Here is a 23,608-nt window from a genome sequence, read left to right as displayed (position 1 = left end):
CGCTGAGTCTTTAAATTAAAAGAATATGTATATTTCAATTTCTCAAGCATCTCATTCAACGTTCTTAATAATGATGGCTTATAAATTGAGGCGCACTAAGTGAAAGATGATTCTTGAATTTTATTACGAGCGAACTAATGATGATGTAGCGCTCTAATTTTTAGTATTTTTCACAAAAAGGATTTAATGGACTATTTAGGTATCTCAATGAGAATGGAATGTATACGATTTGTAGGAATCTTTCTACTATAGATTATCTTATCTAATAAATTGCCTATGAATGTACTATCTCTGCTAGAAAATGCTGTATTCCACTGGGTTTTTTCTATATTCCGCTATGCAAAACTCACTCGAGAGTGTCCATTTGCGTTTTTTACTGACGCTCCTCGCTTCTCCGTTGTTCAAAGACCCTGTGTGCTATCTCGCCGTTTGTTTCTAGTAGTCGGCTTCGGGTTGACGACCGCTCCCTGGCCGTCCGCGGCCTTCGCGGAACCTCTTCGGATTTCCATTTAAACGCGGCGCCGAGTGAAATGGCCGACCTTGAACTATTATGTCATCGCACGCGAGATTTATCTCGCCGATCAACCCTGCCACCTCCTCCTCTTCCTCGGTGTCGATAGCCTTCCGCGGTCCACAACCTCGCCGTCGTTCGATAGATCCGAATCCGAAGACGACATGACGATGCGACACATGGCGCGTGACGACGAGCGCCAGAGTTCATCACTTGGCTCGTTCGTCGACCTTCCGTTGGCGGACATCAGCTCGGCTCTGGAAGCGGTTAAAGAGTTAACCTCGCGTTTTACTGTTTCGCAGAGGCGCAACAACCTCGCCCGGGGGACCTCGGCGAATAGTTGAATTACAAAAGTCATGGGTCGCTTATTCTACTTACCTTTCATCAGCATACAGACCATACTGAGTTGGAGCTGTAATAACATAGATGTATTTTCATATGTTTAATGCATCTTCAGCTACCTCAATCATACTGAAATAAACACAAAAAAATAATAAATTCTTGTGTCGCTGTGAAACTCCCCCTTTTCTTATTGATGCCATCTGATGGGTAAAAAAAGTTATCAAAACAAATCTAACCCTTCAGCACGCGGCTGAAGTAAAATATGTGTAAGTCAGTATTATTTTATTTTAATTTACGAGTAATTTAGATGAGGAAAATTAAATGTCATTCCTGTGATTACGATTATGGCTGCTAATATCGGGTTTAATGACTGCTAAACTGTTATATCTTCGTCAAAGCCGAGTCAATTTGACTGGTAATAATTTATTTCGCAAAGTCAACTGCCGTTATTGTTTGTTGTTTTGAGTAAATTGAAGTATACTGGCGATTGTTTCCAGGATTTGGACTTATATATAGAGTTTTGGATGCTTGGATAAAATAGAATGATCTTTGACAGTCCAGGACGTCTTTTTGAAAATATCGGTGTCGCTTAAAGATGGACTCGTACGATTAGAGACAATGCAATTTGGGATTGAATTGTTTGTTGCAAAAAAAGAGGGGGCATTTGCCTTCCTTTAAATTTGGCCAGAAAAATGTACATATGTCATTTAATGGAATACTATAAATTTTAATGTAATAGAAATATTAAAAAAACGACCACTGACTGGTCAATTTTTGCCCCCCCCCTCCCCTTTTATCGGTTCTCTATCTTAATAATAAAGAACCGCGAGTACAAATTCACATTACTTAATCACATGTGTTCAAATAATGCGTTTTAAATGCCTTGGAGGAGTAAGTCTCTTCGATGAATCTTCAATGACTTGCATAATATCTGATTCAACCTGTGTCGTCCTGATTTTAGGGCATCCTTTATATTCTATTATCTAATCTAATACTGCTATATTTTTATGTTGTAATCGTCAGTTTGTTTGACATATTTACCTTAAATATAAAAATAAATACTGCTTAAAAAAATTACTGATGCTTACTCCACCGCGTAATAGTATAAACTGAACTGAAACGACGATCTTTAAAATAATGGTATTAACCCTTTAGTTGCCGAGCTTTTTGGATTAGTGAGTAGCGTGTTAATTTATACACATTTGTTGGTTTGTTAGTATACATACGGGAGTAAGTTAATTTCACGTATTTTTCCATAATTAATATTCTTTCCATATATTCAATTTTTGGAAAAAATCGCTTTATTTATTTTACTACTTTTATTGTATTAGTATGTTTTAATAATTTATTTGCACACTTATATTATATTATTAAATTTCGTTAATTTATTTTACACATATTATTCGGGTTTTGTGGATTTTTTAATTAATTCAGATGCTCTCAATACTTTTCATACAATTAATAGAAAATATTTTTTGTTATGTTATGTTATTATTTATTTCGTACTTTTTAATTCATTGGTATTATTTTGTATAAAAATCATTTAAAATCAAATTAAAAATATAATATTTTTTATTTATATTTTCTCAGTTATGTGTAAATATATAACTATTTGGGGTACCTCATAACTGTGGAAATTGACCACCGTATGCCGATACCACTCATAGGTTTAAAGTAGGGGTAGCCAACCCGCGGCCCGCCTTGAACATTTTTCCGGCCCGCGAGATTCTTTACAATGTACGTTTAGTATCATTATTATTATATTATTATGTTTCAATTTTTCACTCCAAAAAAATGTCTATAGTGTATCTAAATCTAATATGGGGATATATTACTGTATATGTGACCCGCGGATTTATCATGCATTTCCAAAGTGGCCCGCAAGATCATTTGGATTAGCCGCTCCTGGTTTAAAGTATTGCATAATAAAAAATATATGTTCAGAAAAAATGTTATTTTTCTCTTAAGCTTTCAAAGCATTACATCCTTGAAATGTATTTGATTCTTTTTTAAATGATGACTTTGATCCGGCGATTTTCGATTTATCGGATTTCGGCAGTCAAACGGTTATTTTTAGTACAGTACGATATTGTACGATGGAAAATTAGGAACTATAATATAAAATCACTGCTTCATAAAATTATCCTCGTATATTAAAGTTAACCATGAGGATCGTTCATTTCCATAAACAATCAAAGAAATCTAAGAGTAAGTTTAAGATATGTACATTGTATATGAGAAATAAAACAAAAAGATTAGTTGCATAGTAATACATCTCTAAAAATAAACAACTGCTTAATTTAGTTTATTTAGTAAAAAATCAATATTATGACTTTATTTGATTATTTTCGATGGGTAATTTCTCTTGATATTACTGTTGATAAATAATTTAATATCATTTTCTCGAATGATAATTAACTGTGCTATAATATAACAACAATAGCTTTCTCTATTTTATTAATTAAACCATCTTTGTCGTATAAAATAATTAAGATAACGTACGCACATTTACGATTATTATCGTGAATATTGTTCTGCAGTTTGCAAATTTCATATTTTGTCAGATCTTCAATTTTTTTAATACATTGTATGAAACGATTTATGATTCATACTCGACCGCGTGGGATCGCGACAGATTTCCTCAGCGTAACTTTCAAGTGCTAATGTCCCGATAAGAGTTAACCTCAAGAGACGAACGTGGAACTCTTACTATTTCTGTTTGTACATAGATAACTCGGAGGCTATTCAACTCTCGAGCTTTCGAGGCAAACCCCGCTGTCGATTAATTCGAGCTGCTAACCCTAGGAAGTCGTATATTTTCGACACGCGCACTCGCGTCCGGCGTTTGCTAATCGCGTTCCCACCTTGGATAGCCCGACGAGGTCCTTAGCCTTGGTCGGGTTCCTTGGCCCCGCGCGTAGGCCCTCCGCTTCCCCTCTGTTGCGTAACCTGCGCACGTGGGGCCCCCTGGACTTTCTCCTCGATGAAATGTTCCAACTCTCTTACTTTCTCTGTTACGCGAGAACGTTGCGAAATTCGAATCGGGCGTTTCAGATCGATGAAAACTGATATAAAAAACTAATGCTCCTTTTGTCTCTTTTGTTTCAGGTGAAAGTGGTTAAATTTAGTTACATGTGGACTATAAACAACTTTAGTTTTTGCCGAGAGGAGATGGGCGAAGTACTCAAGTCGTCGACGTTTTCGGCGGGCGCGAGTGATAAATTAAAATGGTGTCTCAGAGTAAACCCCAAAGGGCTGGACGAAGAAAGCAAAGACTACCTCTCGTTATACCTTCTTTTAGTGTCTTGTAATAAATCTGAAGTACGGGCGAAGTTTAAATTTTCCATATTGAACGCTAAGCGGGAAGAAACCAAAGCGATGGAGTCGCAGCGGGCGTATCGGTTCGTTCAGGGCAAAGACTGGGGCTTCAAGAAGTTCATAAGAAGAGACTTCCTCCTGGACGAGGCGAACGGCCTTCTGCCCGAAGACAAGCTCACGATATTCTGCGAAGTTTCAGTGGTAGCGGACAGTATAAATATTAGTGGACAGTCAAATATAGTTCAGTTTAAAGTTCCCGAGTGCAGATTGTCCGACGACTTGGGAGTGTTGTTTGACAACGAGCGCTTCTCGGACGTCACGCTAGCCGTCGGCGGAAGAGAGTTCCAAGCGCACAAAGCCATCTTAGCCGGTGAGTCCTCCTTGTTTTAAATATATGTATATATATATAAATAAATAGCATATGAATAACATACTTTATTAATAAAATTTCAGCTCGCAGTCCTGTTTTTGCAGCCATGTTTGAACACGAAATGGAAGAGAGGAAAAGAAATAGAGTAGATATTACGGACGTCGATCATGAAGTATTACGAGAGATGTTACGGTTTATTTATACTGGTCGGGCACCAAACCTTGACAAAATGGCAGACGATTTATTAGCAGCGGCTGATAAGGTATATATTCTTAGCTTTAATCTGTTGAATATACTCTGGTTTTATGTGCTAATTTATATCTTTATGTTTCAGTATGCTCTAGAAAGGTTAAAAGTTATGTGCGAAGAGGCGTTATGTATGAACCTGTCGGTGGATACGGCGGCTGATACTTTGATCTTAGCAGACTTACATTCGGCGGATCAGCTCAAGGCCCAGACCATAGACTTCATCAACACGTAGGGGTTTCATTCTTCTCGTTCAATACGTTTTAATGAATCGCATTTGAACGGCATTTAAAAGTGTTTTACCCTTTTTTTGTTTATTCCAGAAGTCATGCTACTGATGTCATGGATACCATAGGCTGGAAAAATATGATTAATTCACATCCGCATTTAATCGCAGAAGCGTTTCGAGCTTTAGCAACGCAACAGCAACAAATTCCTCCGATAGGACCCCCTCGCAAGCGAGTAAAGCAGGCGTGAGCACATGTGCTCAAAACATTTTTAAACCAATATTGTGATAATATTCATTAATAAATCAATATCCTCTCATTTGTATTACAGTCTTATATGTTGCGTACAAGAGTTATTGATTTGTGAACGAAAATGTCGATCAGGCTATCGACGAGATGCTCTTGTCCGAGCGATAAACTAGTAAATGTTCAAATATTTTCCTAACTAAGTATGTAACAATACGAAAATATTTGATATGACTGTAAAAGATAATGAGACTATGATTAAAAAGCGATTCAAATGTGTTCAGTGGAATAAATTGAATGAAGAGACATTCTTGTGTGTATGATTATGTAGCAAACGTTTATTTCACTTAAGCAATGTAAATTATAATGATGAAGTACAGTATGGACTAAGTAACGAATAAAATTATTGTAATGTTACACTAGTTAATTATTAATTAAATGTAGAATCTCACAAATCCCACCAGACCATTTGTGTGAACCTGAACTGTGGTATATAAATAATGTCAGTAGAACGCTGATTCATAATGTTAATGAAATTACAAATAATTCAGTGAGACCAAATTTTCTTAATGTATATTGGAAAAAAATGTGCCAAGTTCTTTGATCGAAACTGATTTAGTTAGTGTATATATAAAATAAAAGCATTTCTTATTAAATTCGTCGATATGAAAAATTGCTTTCAATCGTGTATCAAATATCAAGATCAGTATCGATGTACAAAAATTAATTTTTATTACGAAACTGGCATTAAATTAATATACATGTATAAAGTCCTATTCCAGATTGAGTTCATGGATTGAACAATCTTGTGATAAGTGGAACTTTTCAGTTGCATTCTCAAGTTCCTCCGTCTTATGTTTTAGTTTTGTCATTGTTTTTCGTATTCTTCTCAAGTGACCGGTTGGCTTCGAATCGATTTCGTCTTTCGTTTTATTTTTACCATTGTTAATAGGTAGTGTTTTTTTTATTTTGTTTTTTTTTTTTATAATTTGGTCAATTCGGTCACATTAAATGATCTCTAAAGAAGGAAAAGCGGCTCAAGCCGTAAAGGGTGTCGAGTGAAATCCTTGTATATTGTAATTAGTTATTTGTATTAGGAGATTTATAATTGTTCTATGTCATTTCACTGTTTTTTTAATTGCTTTTTTTCCCGTCTGATGTCCACAATTTTGTCGATAATGTTTATAAATTGTTTTTGTGCAAAATTATAATCGATATATATTTATATATATTTAAACAGCTTTTGTGGTCTGTTGTTGATTTTTTTATTTAGCCTCTTAATCGATTTTATGTATCACGTTTTAAGTACATTTCATTTTTGTATTTATGTCTGTTTCCATCGCTCCGTATTCGATGTTATAATTCAATTTTGACTTATTGCTGCTATGAGGATCTGTAAATTGTAATACTATCTAATCTGTTTAGGGGAACAGATGTGTTATAAAATTATAGTGTTGATGACTAAATGTAAATAAATTTTGTTATTTGCCTGAACTTTTTTTAATAAGATAAAAAATGTATAATGAAATGTACTTTTTATTTGCAGTGCGTGTGGACACTTAATTTTGACAATACATTTTTTAATTTTTATGACACATCCAAAATTAAATAACAGAAGATTCATAAAGTCTTTGCGAACATGTTAGTTCTTGTTAAATTTATTGTAAAATATAAGCCATAATGTTCTGTGATAAAAGTAATGAATTTATTTCATCTTGCATAGTGCTCTACTCCGTATCATATTTGCATTTAACTCGATCGACTGTGGAACAGTGGTAGTATTGCACGGCCAAATAACCAGGATGTAAGGTGCAGTGTGCGATTGTCGGTCCGTTTGCCGACGACGTGGCGACAGGCCGACAATTTACAGTATAACATGAATTTTATGTTATATTCACCAAACTTAATGCAAATGTTATTGTGAATTACACTTTTATTTTTATCTTCATTGCATCATCCATAATTAAAGTATAATATAACTTTAAACTGTTTTTTTTTTTAATAAATATTACCTTATGTTCCATGACTCCGATAAACATTTTATTGCAAGAAACCAGTAAAATGTCCAAGGTTATTATAATATTGTTTTATTTATCTTTCAGATTAAACGTTCCTTGAATAATGGGTAAAATAATTTAAATAAAATAACTATGCTTTATTAATTAAATATTTTATTTATATGCATATTCCATTATTTTATATAGTTTAGAATAATTAAATTTTTTATGAATACAATAGTTTTAAAATACTATCTTATCTTAATAAGACATTGATAAGATGTTTAATTTTGTCATTTTATAATGCCATTTTAAATAGATATGATACATATGTGTCAAATAAAAAAAAGTCAAATAAAAAGAATCATAAATAGTGAAAAAATAATGTAAAAATTATATTGTCACAATAAAAGTATAATTAGTAGCAATTCGATTTGATAAGGATTACAAATATACATTACACAGGTGATGCACGAAAGTTGCTTCATACATATGTGATATCCATATTATTTTATTCTTCACAATATTTAGTAATACATATTATTCTTAAAATGATGCAGATCTAATAAGTATCATAGGCTGTATTTTGGATTTGAGAGCTATCAAGAAGAGAACAATCGCATATCTTGAACCTGCACGGTCTTGAACCATTTCACCGCGGCTGATATTTTTGCTCGCCATTTTGAAATTTACTAATATGTGGGGGACCACCTATTTATGCCATAAGTTATTTAAATATTATTTAAATAAATTAAAGTTTTTTCAAATTTAAATTATACAAAAAAAAAAAACATATTACAAGGCTCAAAGGTTCATGACGCCTATAGGTGCTCAATGCACACTGGCAATTTTCTTGATGACTTCTATAGCTGTCATCCGCAATCAAAGGGTTAATAATCATGGGTCTTGATTTAGCTTATCTTATTTATATGGATATTGTAAGCACGAGGTGTACATATAATATATAAGCCATGCAATAAGAAGAAAATATAATCATTAGCGGTATGAAATGTGGCTGACAAGTAACAATACCAATCAGGTAGTAACATGAAATGTTCGTAACATGTACCAAGGTGGAGGCAGTCATTCTTTTTTTTGGTAGTGTAACCCATTAAAATTCATTAATGATTAAAAGTTTAGTACGGCGATGCGTCTGTCTCCCCACTAAGTGTACGAGTGGAGTAGAGATTTACAGATTTTAAAGGCAACACAAATGAGAATTGGCGAGTCACAGTGTTAGAATTATTGTAGTTCACAATGTTCTGCAGTTCTACAAAGAATCTGTAAAGTGTGTAAAACACAATAGGTAAGTCACAGTAGTAACTTAAAATGTTCGCCGTATTTGCAACATGCAATAAAGTGAAACCCATTGAAATTCCTTAACGAATTAAAGTTGAGTACGGTGATGCATGTTTGCCACTCCAGAAAGTATACAAGTGACTATAAGTAATGAAACAGCGAGAGTAGTGAGCATTAAAATTTTTTAAGGCATTGTAAAGGAGAATCAACTTTGCACAGTGAACGAATTACAGAATTTGAAGGCATTGTAAATGAAAGTGACGAGTCACAGTATCTGAATTAGTCTTAGTTTTGGATCAGCATACCGCATTGTTCATGATATTCTGTAGTTCCACAAAATATCTGCAAAATGGGTATAACATTAGGTGATTTCAGGATTGAAAAAAACATTAAATTAGTAACATAAAATAGTAACAATATTACAAAGTAAGTCGTTTCTTGGAGTAGTGAAAAGGTGAAATTCATGAATGAAAGTTCAGTATTGTGATGCATGTTTATCACTCCAGTAAGTGTACGAGTGGACTAATAATAAAGTTACGAAACGGTGAATTTAGTGACCATTGCATAATTTGAAGGCTTTTGGAGATAAGTCAAGAATCAGCACACGACACCGTATCTGCAAAGTGGATGTAACACCAGGTGATATAAGAATTAAAAGAACCACATATTGATGTCTACACGGTACAGCAGTAACATAAAATGGCTACTATATTTGCCCCAAAGTGGAGCAGTGCTCTTATTCGTTTTTTATATGCTAATATAAAATAAACATATAAACCAATTGAAATTCATCGATAAATGAAAGAAAGTTCAGTATGGTGATGCATGTTTGTCACTCCAGCAAATATATGTATGGACTAAGAAGTTCCAAAGCACAGTGAGTTATGTAGTATCGTCTATTATATAACTCAAGCTGCTCAGTTCACGTCTACTGTAGACGCTTCGGCAGTAGTTGAATGTATTGCGAAGTAAAATAGCCAATTAACAGTGAAGCAAATAGTCTTACTTCTAGATCAGCACACAGCTAGTGAGTATCAAACCGAGTGACTTCAGAACTGAAGGAACGACAACATTGCAACTTAAAGCAAAAGAGATTATATAGCTTCCTGAGATTAATTATTGTGGAACCAAGTAAATCCAGGTGGAACCAAGAAATCAAAAATCCGGACTACTGGTAATCTAGGATAGAGTGAATAAATTTAGGGTCATAAAAAGAGGAAATATATATAGAAAAGAGGGCGTATAGTATCCTTAATTAAACGAATCTAGAAAATTATTTATGATAAAATTATGACTAGAGATATATGATTTCATCAGAATATTTTGAATATAAGCTATTCTACAAATAATTTTTGATAATAAAGGTCAATTTGGATATTCTTTTTATTTTATTTTTTTAATTCAAAGGTATATAAGGTAATAATTTAATTTGTTTTCTCCAACGACTCATTAAATCACAGTGTTCTGCATAAAAATAAATAACAGCCATAAACATTAAACGCAGAATAACATTTTTGGTTTTTATATTTTTTAATACTACATATGCAATGTTCTTTCAACAGCTGGTAAGTTTTCATTAGTTTCAGTATCCGTTTTATCACTTTCATTTTCCGTCACTGGAGTCGGTTGAGTCGCTATTGTATTATAGCTAGGTGGTGCTGCATTATAGTCAGGATCCTGTGAGAAGCACAATCGAAATAAATAAATGATTATATATTTAATATACATGCATACCGATACTTACAAAACAGAGATTGACATTGCCCGGACTTGGTAATGCAATGTATGGAGGAGGAGTGTCTCCAGGAGGTGGTAGAATCGATCGGCTGTATGGAGGTGGGGCATCTCGTAGTCTCTCGGACACAATTTGTTGTAACGCATCTACTGATCTTCCACTTCTCGTGCTGTTTCGTTCTCCTGGTCGGTTATGTCGTCTTGAAAATATACTAGTAAATTTGTTTTAATTAAAATTAGAATAAAGTAGTACAAAATAAATATAAAATAGTAGAGTTTTACGTTTGATTGTTTCCTGCGCAAATTTTCCAGAAGAGTGCGAATATTGTCACAATACCAAGAATTAAAGCGGCCGACATTGCTATTTGAGTAGCCGTTAATAATAAGTTTTGGTTTTGCACGTGTGAGCTGTAATAATTTTCATTTAAATGTTTTAGGATTAGTTACATTAGCAAGAATAAATCAATATGTTTAAAGATATTTTGTAATATCATTAATGTATAGGAAAAACTAGGATAATTGCAATGCCATCTTTGAGTCTTGCAAATTCGTAATGGGTTTTGACACTGAAAATTGAGTTTTTATCTATATTGAATTGAATCATTAATAAATAGGATATTTTTAATAGTATAGATACACAAATATGTATTTGTTAACAACAGGTAATAAATATTTGAACCTAGAATATTCTTGACGAATGAGAATACATTAAAAATACAGTGGAACTTCGGTTGTCAAGCAACTCTAGTTACAAACAAAAATCCCAACGAAAAAAATGTCTCAGTTTGCAGATAGAATTTTGGTTCACAAATAGGCACATGCTCTGCCAATCTCAGAAGGTGAGTAATAAGAGGTACCCAGTTTCGCAGGAAGCTAATGTTACAAAAGGAATAAAAATCTTAACTAAACAATGACAATAATTGAAAATACCTTCAATAAAAATAATTGTCACTAAACTGTTTTCTTGTTATGGACCTGTTCATCCTACAGACTTAGATAAGCAGTTCCTGCCAGGGACGTTATGTCAGCTTTTTTTAGGGGAGGCAAAAATTGGCCAATCAGTGGTCGTTTTTTAATGTTTCGATTTCATTAAGATTCATAGTATTTCATTAAATGACATCAATTTTTGACAAATAACGCTTCTGTTTAGAATTCACGTCAAAAACAATAAAATCGTGCCGGCGCAGTAGAAATGCTCGGTTATCTAGCATTCATATTAAGACTTTTTATAGCAATATTACGACTTACAATAAGTGATAATCGAATGAAGCATATCTAAACCGAATTTTGACCAATAGGAGAGCGCAAAAAACAATTATCCCTTCTCAGAAGGCAAACATCCACGCCAAAAGCAATAAAATCGTGAGTCGCCGTCGCGGTGGGAACGCTCGTTACCGAGCGACTTCTGAGAAGTGATAATTGTTTTAGCGTCTTCCTTTTGACCAAAATTTGGTTTGAATATACTTTGACCAATACTCTCATATCAGAGTCACTACCTACTATATTACGGTAAGGATATCTATCATATTTTTAAAACAAACTATGGAGCAAAATGCATGATGGAACATCTGTCTTACTTCTTCCACTTATTTTCCACTGAGAGATAAGTTGGCTTAGTTTGTATTTTAATCTTGATTTAATGAAAGTTCTAAAATTATAATTAGTGTTAGAACTTTCATTAGGTGAGGTTTGGGTTTGAACAGCAAATGGACATTTTACAACTGGAGAATTGAGTTTCATAGACATTTTAGAGTGGCGTATAATTTCACTAGTGCCTATCAGTTATTAATATTGACTCCTATTGACCAAAATTCGGTATAAATATACTTTGGCCAATACTCCCATATTATAAGTCCGTAGTAATATTGGTAAGGATTGTTATGATATTATGTATACTTATTATTAGACAAACTATGGAGCAATACGCGAGATGCGACGTCTGTTTGTACTTCTTCTGTCGCCAATTTTACCCTGAAAGTTGAGTTGGTTTAGTTTGTATTTTAGAGTTGACCTAATGAACTTCTAAAACTATAATTAGTTGTAAAACTTTCATTAGGTTACGTTTAGGTTTGGACAGCAAATGGACGTTTCGCAACTGTCAAATTGAATTTCATAGACATTTTTAAGCAGTATATAACTTCACTAGCCCCTATCAGTTATTAATATTGATTCCTATTAACCAAATTTCAGTGTTTTCAGGGGGGGGGGGAATAGTTAGCCAGTTAGTGGTTGTTTTTTTTAATATTTAGATTTCATTGTGATTTGTAGTATTTCATTAAATGACTTGCATTTTGTTTTCTTTCATTAATAAAATTTAGGAGACTCTACATCAAAGCATTATAGTTTTGTAGTGACCTTTGACACATAATTAGCACTCATAAAATAATGAAAAAAAAAACATTTTAATATATGCCTTAAGTTCAGGAGGCAAGTGACTCACATAAATATGAAGTCAGCCTGGAGTAAATTGTGGCCTTACTGCATATCTGACACTGAGGGTGACTAAGTCTGTGACTATTGTAGATGATATTGGTCTATAGGTTTAGAACCACAGCAGTGATAACTGGAACAGATTCATAATTAGCAGCAAAATACGGTGACTGAGGAAATACTTTCTTCAGAGACTGATGAATAAAGAGAGGATATTTCTTGTTCGAAACGAAATGTTGCATGGCGCAAATTTTCATGGAAAGATAGGTCTTTGTCAATTCACTTCTACACATACATGTTCAATGATAATGCCATTTATTATTTTGCAGCATTATAAAATGCAAGAAGAATCTGATCTAATTGAAGAGATTTTTAATGAGACAGAAAACGATTTCATCAAAGAAGAGTCCTCTTTCAGGGTTTAATTTTTCTTTTTTGTAAGTTGAAATAAAAAAATAGTTTATTTTGTATTTTTTTTTGCTACTTACAATTCCTGCTTAGTTAAAACTATTAATTTTTATTGTTTTTTATATGTTTTCAAGCATGAAGTTCTGTAATAAAGGACCATTTTCTCGGTGTCGAACGGATTAAACCATTTTACATTGATTCTTAGGCGAATAATTGTTTCGGGTTACGAACAGTCTCAAGGAACGAATGTAGGCCATACCACAAGCTTTAACTGCATTTATATATTAACACACTATAACAGCGGTCACTAACTTTTTGGACCTCACTGACCAATAAACTTAAAATGTTGAATCCTGCAGATCACAAACATGATTTTTTCATAAATGTAATATTCTAAATATGAATGTACTTGTTTTCCCGTGAGGGAGACTTGGTGCTCGCCCACTTATTGCTGCCACGGCAAGTTACGGTGGTCTGGGTATGTAATTGGATTAGCCTGGTTTCTTACTGGACTTTTACGACCAATGAGCTAGTTTTTTAAAACAAGCTGCAACCTGTCATCTGAATGGGTTTGAGACGGCCGTTAAATATTTTGAACAAGTGTTAGATCTGGCAACTTTTCTTCATAGTAGCATCGCTTATACTGGATATTGGTCTAAACCTATATTAACTTGAAATCTAATAAGGTGAAAATATATTAGGTATACATATATTAACACAATATTCTGTCAATAAACATGATTTTTCTTAATCTCCACTTCTTTATTCCTTCTTGGGTCATCCTTTGCACACATCTTTATAATTATTCAGTTATTTAAGCCCTGTGACTCACGATATACTAGTTATTTTATTTATTATATGTAATTATTAAATTATGTTTTTTAATAATAAATACCATTTGTTCATTACAAGTAGGTACTTGAAATAATATTCTTTCGTAGAATACTTTTTAGAATAATTTAAGGTTATCGAGTTGCTAATTCTTGACTTTCTGTTTTACTTATTTATATACGGAAGATATGTTGCTCTCAAATTTTTATCTTAATGCATTTAAACTCTTACAATAAAATGTTTAAGATAAAATAAAATCTTGTAAATATGAGATGTTTGTATAAAAATTAAATAAACAGTCTAAAATTGCAGAGATTGTTGTTTTATAGATATCTTATTTGTAATTTCTTTAAACTAATGTTTAGGATAAGATCATATAAATAAATAAAAATAATAGTTAATTAAACATATCTCGTATTATTTTTATAATGCGAAAAAAAATCTTTAGACAAATATAAATTATTTTTTACCTGCATCTCCAATTATCTTCATAACAAACTTGACATTTGCTATTATAACAAATAACATTTCTTTGTTCTTGGGATTGGCAGCAAGAATCACATTCTTCACCAATACCTTTAAATTTAACAAAAAAATATAATATATCAATGTTGTACAAAGAAAATCAGTTTTTTTAAGTTTAATTTATTTCAACGAATAACAATCCTTTGATTTTGAAGACTTGAATTTGTTTCTGTACATAAATCAAATTACAAGTATCTTGATTTCATAAACTATCCGAAAAAAACTAAATGCTATTGTCGAATCAGTCATCAAAGACGGTTATAAAAGAACAGTCTCCAGAATCCAAAACAAGTTGAACGCAATAATATAAGAAACGTAAGAAACTCATAATACAAGTAAATTACTGTTAACTCACTACTTATATTATAACTTATTATATATTATAACCTATCAAAAAGTATATAGAAGTACAAACCTGGGCATAGGGGATCATAATTAATCGGAAAGGCCATATAATCTAGAATAATTGAAAAGGATTATTGATTTTTAATTATTATTTTATCTTATTTTTATCTTAATAATTGAACTAACAACGGAAATTAAAAATATATATCGTTCACACAATATTTTGTAAAATTAGTAAATTTGTATTGTGATTTATCATAAAAAATACATATATCAAATTTCAGTTGCTATGAAATAAAAATTCACAAAAGTATAGATGATATATAATGTGTATATAAAAAATCTTACTTAAATAAATTAAGCTAAAGACATCTATCTGTAAATATTTTGTTTGCTCACCAGGAACCGTCTCGTTTCTGATGGTTATATAGTTCCAGTTGTACTCATTTGACGGTTTTACATAACTAAACAACAATAAACACATCCACCACTTGATCGGCCCCATTTTGTCTGTGTAGAAATGAAAAAATCACACACATAGAAGACTACACGTTATTTCACTACACGAGCATACATGACTTGAACCAACAAACTGCTCTGATAGACTCGTTGTCAATAAAAAATATGTCACGATTTAATTGCGAGATAAGTGTGAAGATAATTAGTTTGAAAGTAGAAACGATACAATAGTATCGCAGATGTTTTGAGATAATGCGTACTATTCAAGTAGATAACGAAAGATAATAATGTATTAAAGTACGCATATAGAGGCATTACACTAACACGCGCGCATAATGTTTATCTAACTATGTATATTATTGCAATAGAATAAACTGTTGCTATTGGTATGGAAATAACGACACGACTTGCTTATATCTTTGTGTTCGGCTGAATGCTGAAAAATAATTAAATACGGTTGTTTATGAGTATATTTTATGTTTCGCAGTAAACATACATAAACAATTTATATAAAAAAATATATTTTGCTTTATATCGGTAAAGTTAAATAGTCTAGAGTTTAAAAAAATAAACAATTCAAATAAATTGTAGATATTGGAGAAATTGTCAAAGAAATTTAATAGAAGCAAGCCTGAAATGTTAAAGTATATGATATTAACTAGTCCAATGTTATGAGATAAACCTGACCTGGTTTAGAAACATTCGTTAATGAAATGATCAAAACGCAGAAAGCCTGCTAACGTTTGATCATGACAGAGCATAGATCAGTAAGCAGTCAAAGAAGTCTGCGGCTAATCACTAACTCACAAACATGTTCATGAGAAGAAAAATATAAACTTATTTTATTACAAGATTGAACAGTCATTACTTATATTATTTTTATTGTAACAATAATTGGTTAATACATAAAATTTCAAATCTGTACAAGAGATGTCGCTAAGAGTAAATAAAGTTATATAATACATATATCCAGTACCTAATCCATATATTCAGCTTTAATCAACATGTCTAAATTACACCTCAAGTACATTCTCATTGACATATTTGTTCTTAGTAGTTTTAATGAAAGGTATGAGTTACTTCTCAAATTGTTATATATATTACGATAGCGAGTCAAATAAAACCTTTAAATATGTTTTATTTTATTATATATTGAATTATTTTTGTATGTAGTTTCCAAAGAGTCAAATACAAGTTTTCGAGCTCATCTTTCAGGTGAATGCACAGCCACTAGTGCACTGCCGCTGCAGCTCTTTACCAGTTATGAACCTTTTTCCTCCCATAACTTTTTGAGTGGTCCAAAGATATTAAAAATTATTGGGGCGAGATCTGACGAATATGGCTGTCATTTTTAAGTTGCAACGGTTGAAAGAGCAGTATGGTGCTTAGCATTGTTATGTTGCAATAAAATACTTGTACTTGAAAGTGCAAGATACTTGTAATTTTTGATTCATATGAAGGTCGAATATGACAAGATCTGCATATGTCGAACCAGTAACCGTATTTCCCCATGGCATGTAGTGCTCCAAAAGTACATTTCGATGTTCACAAAGAAAATCTTCAGTTTTGATTAAATGGTATTGCGCCATTTCTTACTCGCTCTCTTGCTTTTCAGTCGGTTGTAGGAAACTCTTCTTCTTAATAATTGTTCCTAGGAAGCGCTGCAAAAGTGTATGGCAGGCACTAATATATGCATTTCTACAGAAATAGGACTATTTTTCTTTACAATGCTTTCAACAATTGCAATGGACTAATACTTGTGTGCCAGACCTGGCCGTAAAATCTCCTACAGAAAAACATTGTTTCGGTCCAATCGTACACTCACTGGAGTGACATGTATATGCATCACCATACATAACCATCATCTATCGATAAATATTAATGGATTTTAACAATAGTGATTAAAAATCTGCAAAGTGACAATGATTTCGCCTTGAATAAACATTGTTTGAACTGTTATTTGTAATTATAGGACAGCCACCATACAACATATACACAAGGGATGGATTGGTGGTGAAGAGAAGCACTGACGCGATTAACTCTAATCTAGCCCTTCACTCCCATTTATTCAAGTTTTGTCGAATTACTGGACAGTTTTTAAAGAGTCGCAAATTTGACTCAGCTAACAGACGAGAAATCAAAGATCAGAATCACTCGATTTTCACAACTGCAAGGGTCTACAACTTTTCTTCATTTGATACTGACACCTGAATTTTTCTATATACATTTTGTATCAGATAGTTTTTCTGGCATCTAACTGGCTACAAAAGCACAACATTCAGCCACCGATCTCAAAAACCATTTTGCTATCAAAAAAACTAATGACATTTTAAGGTATAACATTGACGTGAAACTTTTTCTATAAGTAGATTTCATAAAAATCTCGGCTAGGAAAATTAGCCAGCCTGATCCCCCATAATGTTTCAAGAGGCGGCTATTAAAAGTAATGACTAATTCGTAACTCCGTTTGAAAGAAAAAGAAAAAAGTAAAGTAGGTCAAAAATGTTTTATAATAGATATTAAAATAATATAAAAATTAAAATCAAAAACTTTTCCTTAAACATTATTATTTACAGAAATTTACTTAATTCTTGCAGCCTTTGTCATACGACATTATTAACTTTTAAGAAAACTCAAATGCTCTACTTTAACCGTTTTCAGTACATGAGTGAAAAGCATATGCATAAAAATATAATATACATTTTCATACAAGTCCAACTAAATTTGTGATTTAATACTTTTAAAAGTCACATTTAAAAAGTAAATAAATAAAAAATGTTCTCATTACCGACTGCAAGAATCAAGTATACATATTTCTGTGTGAAAAATAATATTTTAGGTCTTCGTTTTAATTCATAAATATGATACAAAACATGTTTGAATATTATATAATAGTTCCTTTTTTTAAAAGAACTTTTTATTTTAAAGAATTGTCAACCATAAATATGAATACATATTATATATTTCTACAGGAAAAATACATTCAAAAGATTACATTGTTTTCGTGTAAAAAGATAAACAATTTCCATGAAATACGATAGATAAAATCACTTTAGAATTCAGGGACTTTCTATAAAAGATGTCAAATTGTTCAAAGAAAAAAACAGTAATGATGTAATATATTAATTTATTAAGTCATCAAATGAGTAATGAATTACATTATTGATTTAGTTATTTTCATGTAATTATTATCTTTCACTCTCAAATATGTGAGTGTGTAAGCCAGTGTTTCCCAAAGTGGGCGCTACTGTCTCCTGGGAGGAGTTAGAATAATCCAACACAATTTAAGGTGCTGGAATGATTCAGTGGCATTAAAAAAAACCCAGAAAATAAGAAATTTAAGAAAAACATTTTGTACGTAATTTGCTGATTTATTTAGAATTTTTTTGTTAAAATGTCGAGTTTATCAACATAACCACTCCTCGATCTATAATTAGAAGGATTAACGCATATCATCATAAAAAATGACCAGTTTGACTCGCGATAAAGCATTTTTACTGTTGAAGAAAAAATGGGCTTCTACGTTAAAAGTGAAACACAATGCCAATTTATTTTTAAAGAATTCTATAATTAGTTGCACCACCGAAAAGGCTCAGACCATAAAATCTATGAGTATAATTACTGAAATAATGCCGCGATAGCACCCTACAATAGCTGGAGCACACTCAGTAGCAACTGATATTATATTATTCAAAGGAATTTCCTTTTCTTCAAAAAACTCCTCAATACATTGAACATAGATTCCCCTTTAGTATCAGTTATTATTGTTTTAGCAAATAATAATTCTTGCCGAATTTTTTCTTCTTGTATATGTATATCGTACATATTCTAAAAGTATAGCTTCATTTCCTGGTAAAGTTGACTCATCGAGTTATAAAGAGAATTCGGTTGTTTTTAAAAAACTACACAATGTTGCATCCACATCCTCGGCCATTTCATCAATTCGTCGTTGCACTGTGGTATTGCTTAAAGGAATTTTCCTAATAATATCATTACCTTGCACATGCAATAAGTAAGGAAATGTTACAAGAGGCGTGTAATCCGTCATCATTTTACTTGGATGCGGCTGAAAATATGCTTAAAACTGTTAGTAAAATTAAAAATTAACAATTGTTAATAAAAATCGGTGTTTCATTTCTTGAAAATATGCTATATCTTCATCTTTTTGATCAACATGAATTTTTATTAAGTGATATTTAAATTTTGCAGGTTTCATGGATTCATTGGAAAAAACTCTTTTGCAAATCAGACACATTAAAAAGGTCCTTCAGAATATCGTTTTCTAAATGTAGCGTTTAATGCAGGGCTGTGGAGTCGTTAAAAAAAAACACGACTCCGACTCCGACTCCGATTCCGATATTTACCAACAACACGACTCCACTCCGACTCTGACTCCGACTCCGACTCCGACTCCGACTTCGACTCCGACTCAAAAAAGTTTAATTTTATCAGGTATTTTTGGTGTTCTTCTACACGTTTAATATTTATACGCTATACACATTCATTATTACGCAATTAAAATTTCATAATTTAAAAAAATGCATTTTATAAAAAAAATGGTCGGAGTCGCTCATTTTTCACGACTCCGACTCCGACTCCAGCTCCGGCCAAAACACCACGACTCCACGACTCCAACTCCGACTCCGACTCCACAGCCCTGGTTTAATGAGCCACTTGTTAAAGATATTCTTATGCATAATTCAATATTTGGTTGAATTATGCATAGGCAAGAGTTTGGTTTCCACAAAGGTGAGGGAACAAGAGCAGCTCTTTTTAGTATACAAGTTTTGATAGAACATTCTCACAAAGTTAATAAAGATATTCAATTATTTTTCATCGATTTGAGTAGTGAGTTAATTTATATACATTTTTTAGTATACATATGGGAGTGAGTTAATTTTACGTATTTTCCTAACATTATTTCTGTTGTCATTTATTTATTATTATTTTGTATTGCATTAAAGGCCTTTCCAAACAGAGAGCTAAGCGAAGGCGTGGCGAGGCGTTTTTATTTTGTAATACACCGAGTCCTTCGAGTCTCGTCACACAGAAAGCAAACGCGAAGCGTTCCGAGGCGTTTTTATTTTGTAATATATCGAGTCCTTCGAGTTTCGTCACACAGAAAGCGAACGCGAAGCGTTCCGAGGCATTTTCACGGCGTTTTTGCGGCGAAGCGAAGGCGTGACGATATTTTATTTTTGACTGTTTTATTATTAAAAAATAAGAAAAAGGGCAAAGAATTTGGGTACAAAACATAAATAAAACCCGAGAAGACTATGGAGAGTATTATAGGCTGAATAATTGAATCTTATGAATGAGACTCGAAGGACTCTGTGTATTACAAAATAAAAACGCCTCGCTACGCCTTCGCTTCGCTCTCTGTTTGGATAGGCCTTTATAGTAAATTTTTTTCTTTGCATTAATATGTTTTAATATTTATTTATTTCGTACTCTTTAATTTATTGGTATCATTTTCTATAAAAATCATTTACATTAAATCAAATTAAAAAAAATATTATATGAATATATTGATTTTTTATTATTATTATTTCTTCAGTTATATATGTAAATATAACTATCTGAGGTACCTCAAAATAGTGGAAGATCGACCACCATACATATATGGCGATACCGCTCAATGGGTGAAGAAGGCATTTAACAAAATCTTTAGGAATACGCAATGGGGATCTTCGATTTATTGCCAATTTTAATTGGCGACAAAAAACAAGAGTGAGCGTCGAATATAATACTTGACTCGTCTCTAATGATAAAATTATTAAAAAATCGTTATTGATTTTAATTATAAAAAAATATTGCTAAGAGCAGATTAGGTCATAAATAAAAAAAATAAAGTAAGTATATTACATTTATTAAAAAACGTATAAACAAACAAGTGACTTAGGTTGTTTAAAATATGTGATTAAGTCCATATTTACAGTATGTACCATACTAATGGATAAAACCAATTATTTACATTCACATTGTTGTACAAATAAATATTTTGCGACATTGCTTAGGTGAATATGGAACAGTTTGTAAACATTTTCACTGGAGTTGTTTATCGGCGTCGATAAGAATGTCTTTTTGAGTTGTTTTAATAATTTGGTAAAGCTAATCTATTAACGCCGTTAAAGCTGCGACGACATCGCCTTGATTTTCTCGAAGTGTTCTTTCGGCGACTGACCGTGATATTTCCAATTCTTTGACCTGAAACATTATTTATTAATAAAATATATTCGCACATTGGGGATTCGGTAAATAATACTCACTATTAGATCTACATGTTCTTTTAAAATTGTTACTTTGGATAATTCCTTATCGCGTTCCGCTTTTTCCATAGTTTCTTTCGATCGACGGTCCCTGATTAACGACAGGGCCTGAAATATTGAATGATAAATTGATAACATGTTAGTTATGAACATGGAAAACATGGTAATGTGACTGAGAAAATGAGCGCATGTATTACTAACCCCGAGGATGTCTTGCGAGGATATCTCTTTTTCTTCCGCATAGTCGGTGACCTTCTCGAGGTCTGCGACTCCGCTATCATGCTTAGCCTGGCGCTTCACCTGCGCTCCCTCAGGTCCCTCGCATTCGCCGTTCTGTTCGGAGCTCATGATGACAGTTCTCTGCCGTAGCGCACGCTAGCGCTCTATACTTGAAGTGAGAAGCTATACGAGGAGCTACAAGAAGCTACGCGAGAAGCTAAGGAAGAGCTAATTCAAGTTATAAATATTGTAATATTTATTTAGTTAACAAACTAGCACCACGTCTATAATAGTAAAAAAAAATTTTATTTGAAAATTTGCATCACATTTTGTACAAAATACAAATAATTGTTCAGTAAAATAGTTTTAAATATTTCTGTCATTTTTTTAATCTTCCGTTATAATCTGACGGTACAGACAGTAAATCGACTAGATACAAATAATACCTACAAGTGAGTATTAACCACCAGACTGAAAGTTTGGGAATCGGTAAAATCCATATAATTAATTATAAACTATTATGTATTTACAATCAATTGATGTTACTGTGCTGCTAAGGCCTGTTTTTAACAATGATGTATTTATTTTATTTATAAAAAAATTAAATCTAAGGCAAAACATATTTATTTGTTTTTATAAATTACGCATTATATGTATTATACATATAGTAGCATGAGCAAAACATAATATTTTTTTAATAAAGACAGTACTAAAAAAACGGACGAGACATAATAATTATAGAAAAGTAAATAACGCATAAATCCAAAAAAAATATAAAAGTTAGGTTAAGACAAAAATAATATTTGAACTATGAGTTTTCCCAATCATTGCTGGAGCCAGAGCCGGCCCTAGATTATTTTGCGCCCCAGGCAAAAACTAAATTTGCGCCCCCCCCCCACCCTAATAATACTTTAATAACTCATTACATGAGCGCAAAAATATAATTGAAATTAAAGTAATTTGATATTACATATATTTGACACCATACTCTTTTTTGCGATTGAGGGTATTTAAGAATTTGTAGTTTTATTTTCGTCGCGATTTTTTACGCGTGAAATAATCTAAAGAGTACACAGTAGTGTATACAAAAAAATATCAGATTATATTCTTTAACAATATTGTTTGATAATTTTAAGTGAATATTGCGCCTTTATTTGGTATCACGGCGCCCCACAGGATCTAGCGCCCCAGGCGATCGCCTGTACTGCCTGCCCCTCGGGCCGGCCCTGGCTGGAGCACCATCTATCTCGATAGGTTGTTGAGTTTTAACGAAAAGCGATTTAATGTCGATGTACAAAACTGATCTAAACAAATCTTATGAACGAGTCGAGTCCTTTAGTGGATACAGTGCGGCTATTTCTTCTGTTACATTTAAATTTATATCGGCACCCTTTATAAAAATCGCCACTTGGGCGGTATCTGTACTTTCATACAATACTAAAGCATAATAAATAAATTCAAATGCTCGATTTTTAAATTTTTCTTCGATATGTTTTCCAATGTCGCCCACACGCCTAGCAATAGTTTGACAATATAGGCTTATTTTTATGAAATCCTTTTTCTTTTCTGGACACAGAATTTCAACAACGCTTTCCATACATTCCTTAACCATTTCATCATCTGAATATGGTTTCTTTTTTTGCTAATATCATGCCTACTGCATAACTAACTTTTGTATAACACGTTGCATCTTGAACCGCTTTAGTAAATAACTGACTTTGTGCAGAAAATCTTCCTTTTAAATTATTTACTTAGTCTTGCCGAAATTGTCCTTTATACATATTAAACTTATTTACCTTTGAATATAATACTCTTACAAGATAGCAACATAT

General features: G+C 32.5%; 3 protein-coding genes across 25 annotated transcripts in view; 1 reads left to right on the top strand and 2 right to left on the bottom strand.

Moving 5' to 3' along the window:
• Positions 1–7,246, top strand: part of rdx (BTB/POZ and MATH domain-containing protein rdx) — a 208,177-nt gene extending 200,931 nt beyond the window's left edge. For 14 of the 21 annotated variants that reach the window (XM_088204915.1, XM_088204916.1, XM_088204923.1 and 11 more), the window contains 4 exons: positions 3,962–4,541; positions 4,625–4,803; positions 4,876–5,018; positions 5,111–7,246. In XM_088204915.1, the coding sequence (XP_088061041.1) occupies positions 3,962–4,541; positions 4,625–4,803; positions 4,876–5,018; positions 5,111–5,264 (1,056 nt within the window). In that variant the 3' untranslated portion in view covers positions 5,265–7,246. The remainder of the gene's footprint in view (positions 1–3,961; positions 4,542–4,624; positions 4,804–4,875; positions 5,019–5,110) is intronic. The other 7 variants (XM_088204927.1, XM_088204928.1, XM_088204920.1 and 4 more) reach the window with 1 other exon arrangement.
• A 2,690-nt stretch (positions 7,247–9,936) lies between these two features.
• LOC148226420 (uncharacterized) lies at positions 9,937–15,596 on the bottom strand. 3 transcript variants are annotated; one of them, XM_088204942.1, is made up of 7 exons: positions 15,404–15,596; positions 15,229–15,339; positions 14,900–14,941; positions 14,430–14,535; positions 10,573–10,698; positions 10,301–10,502; positions 9,937–10,233 (listed from the first exon to the last, which is right to left on the bottom strand). In XM_088204942.1, exons 2-7 carry the CDS (start codon positions 15,332–15,334, stop codon positions 10,093–10,095), a joined length of 723 nt encoding a protein of 240 aa, XP_088061068.1. In that variant the 5' UTR covers positions 15,335–15,339; positions 15,404–15,596; the 3' UTR covers positions 9,937–10,092. The 3 variants fall into 3 exon arrangements, with proteins under 3 accessions (XP_088061068.1, XP_088061067.1, XP_088061069.1); XM_088204941.1 differs by having other exon boundaries at positions 15,229–15,480; XM_088204943.1 differs by lacking the exons at positions 14,430–14,535; positions 14,900–14,941; positions 15,229–15,339; positions 15,404–15,596 and adding an exon at positions 12,731–12,859.
• A 5,545-nt stretch (positions 15,597–21,141) lies between these two features.
• On the bottom strand, positions 21,142–21,953 carry LOC148226419 (huntingtin-interacting protein K). Its single transcript, XM_088203398.1, has 3 exons — positions 21,759–21,953; positions 21,558–21,665; positions 21,142–21,495 (listed from the first exon to the last, which is right to left on the bottom strand). Exons 1-3 carry the CDS (start codon positions 21,903–21,905, stop codon positions 21,400–21,402), a joined length of 351 nt encoding a protein of 116 aa, XP_088059524.1. The 5' UTR covers positions 21,906–21,953; the 3' UTR covers positions 21,142–21,399.
• Between the last annotated feature and the right edge of the window lie 1,655 nt (positions 21,954–23,608).

Source organism: Plectrocnemia conspersa, unplaced genomic scaffold (assembly GCF_051122295.1).
Source record: "Plectrocnemia conspersa isolate PC_06_02 unplaced genomic scaffold, ASM5112229v1 ptg000014l, whole genome shotgun sequence".
Lineage (NCBI taxonomy): Eukaryota > Metazoa > Arthropoda > Insecta > Trichoptera > Polycentropodidae > Plectrocnemia > Plectrocnemia conspersa.
Note: the sequence above shows the minus strand (reverse complement) of the source record. Positions and strands in the feature narration are given on the sequence as shown.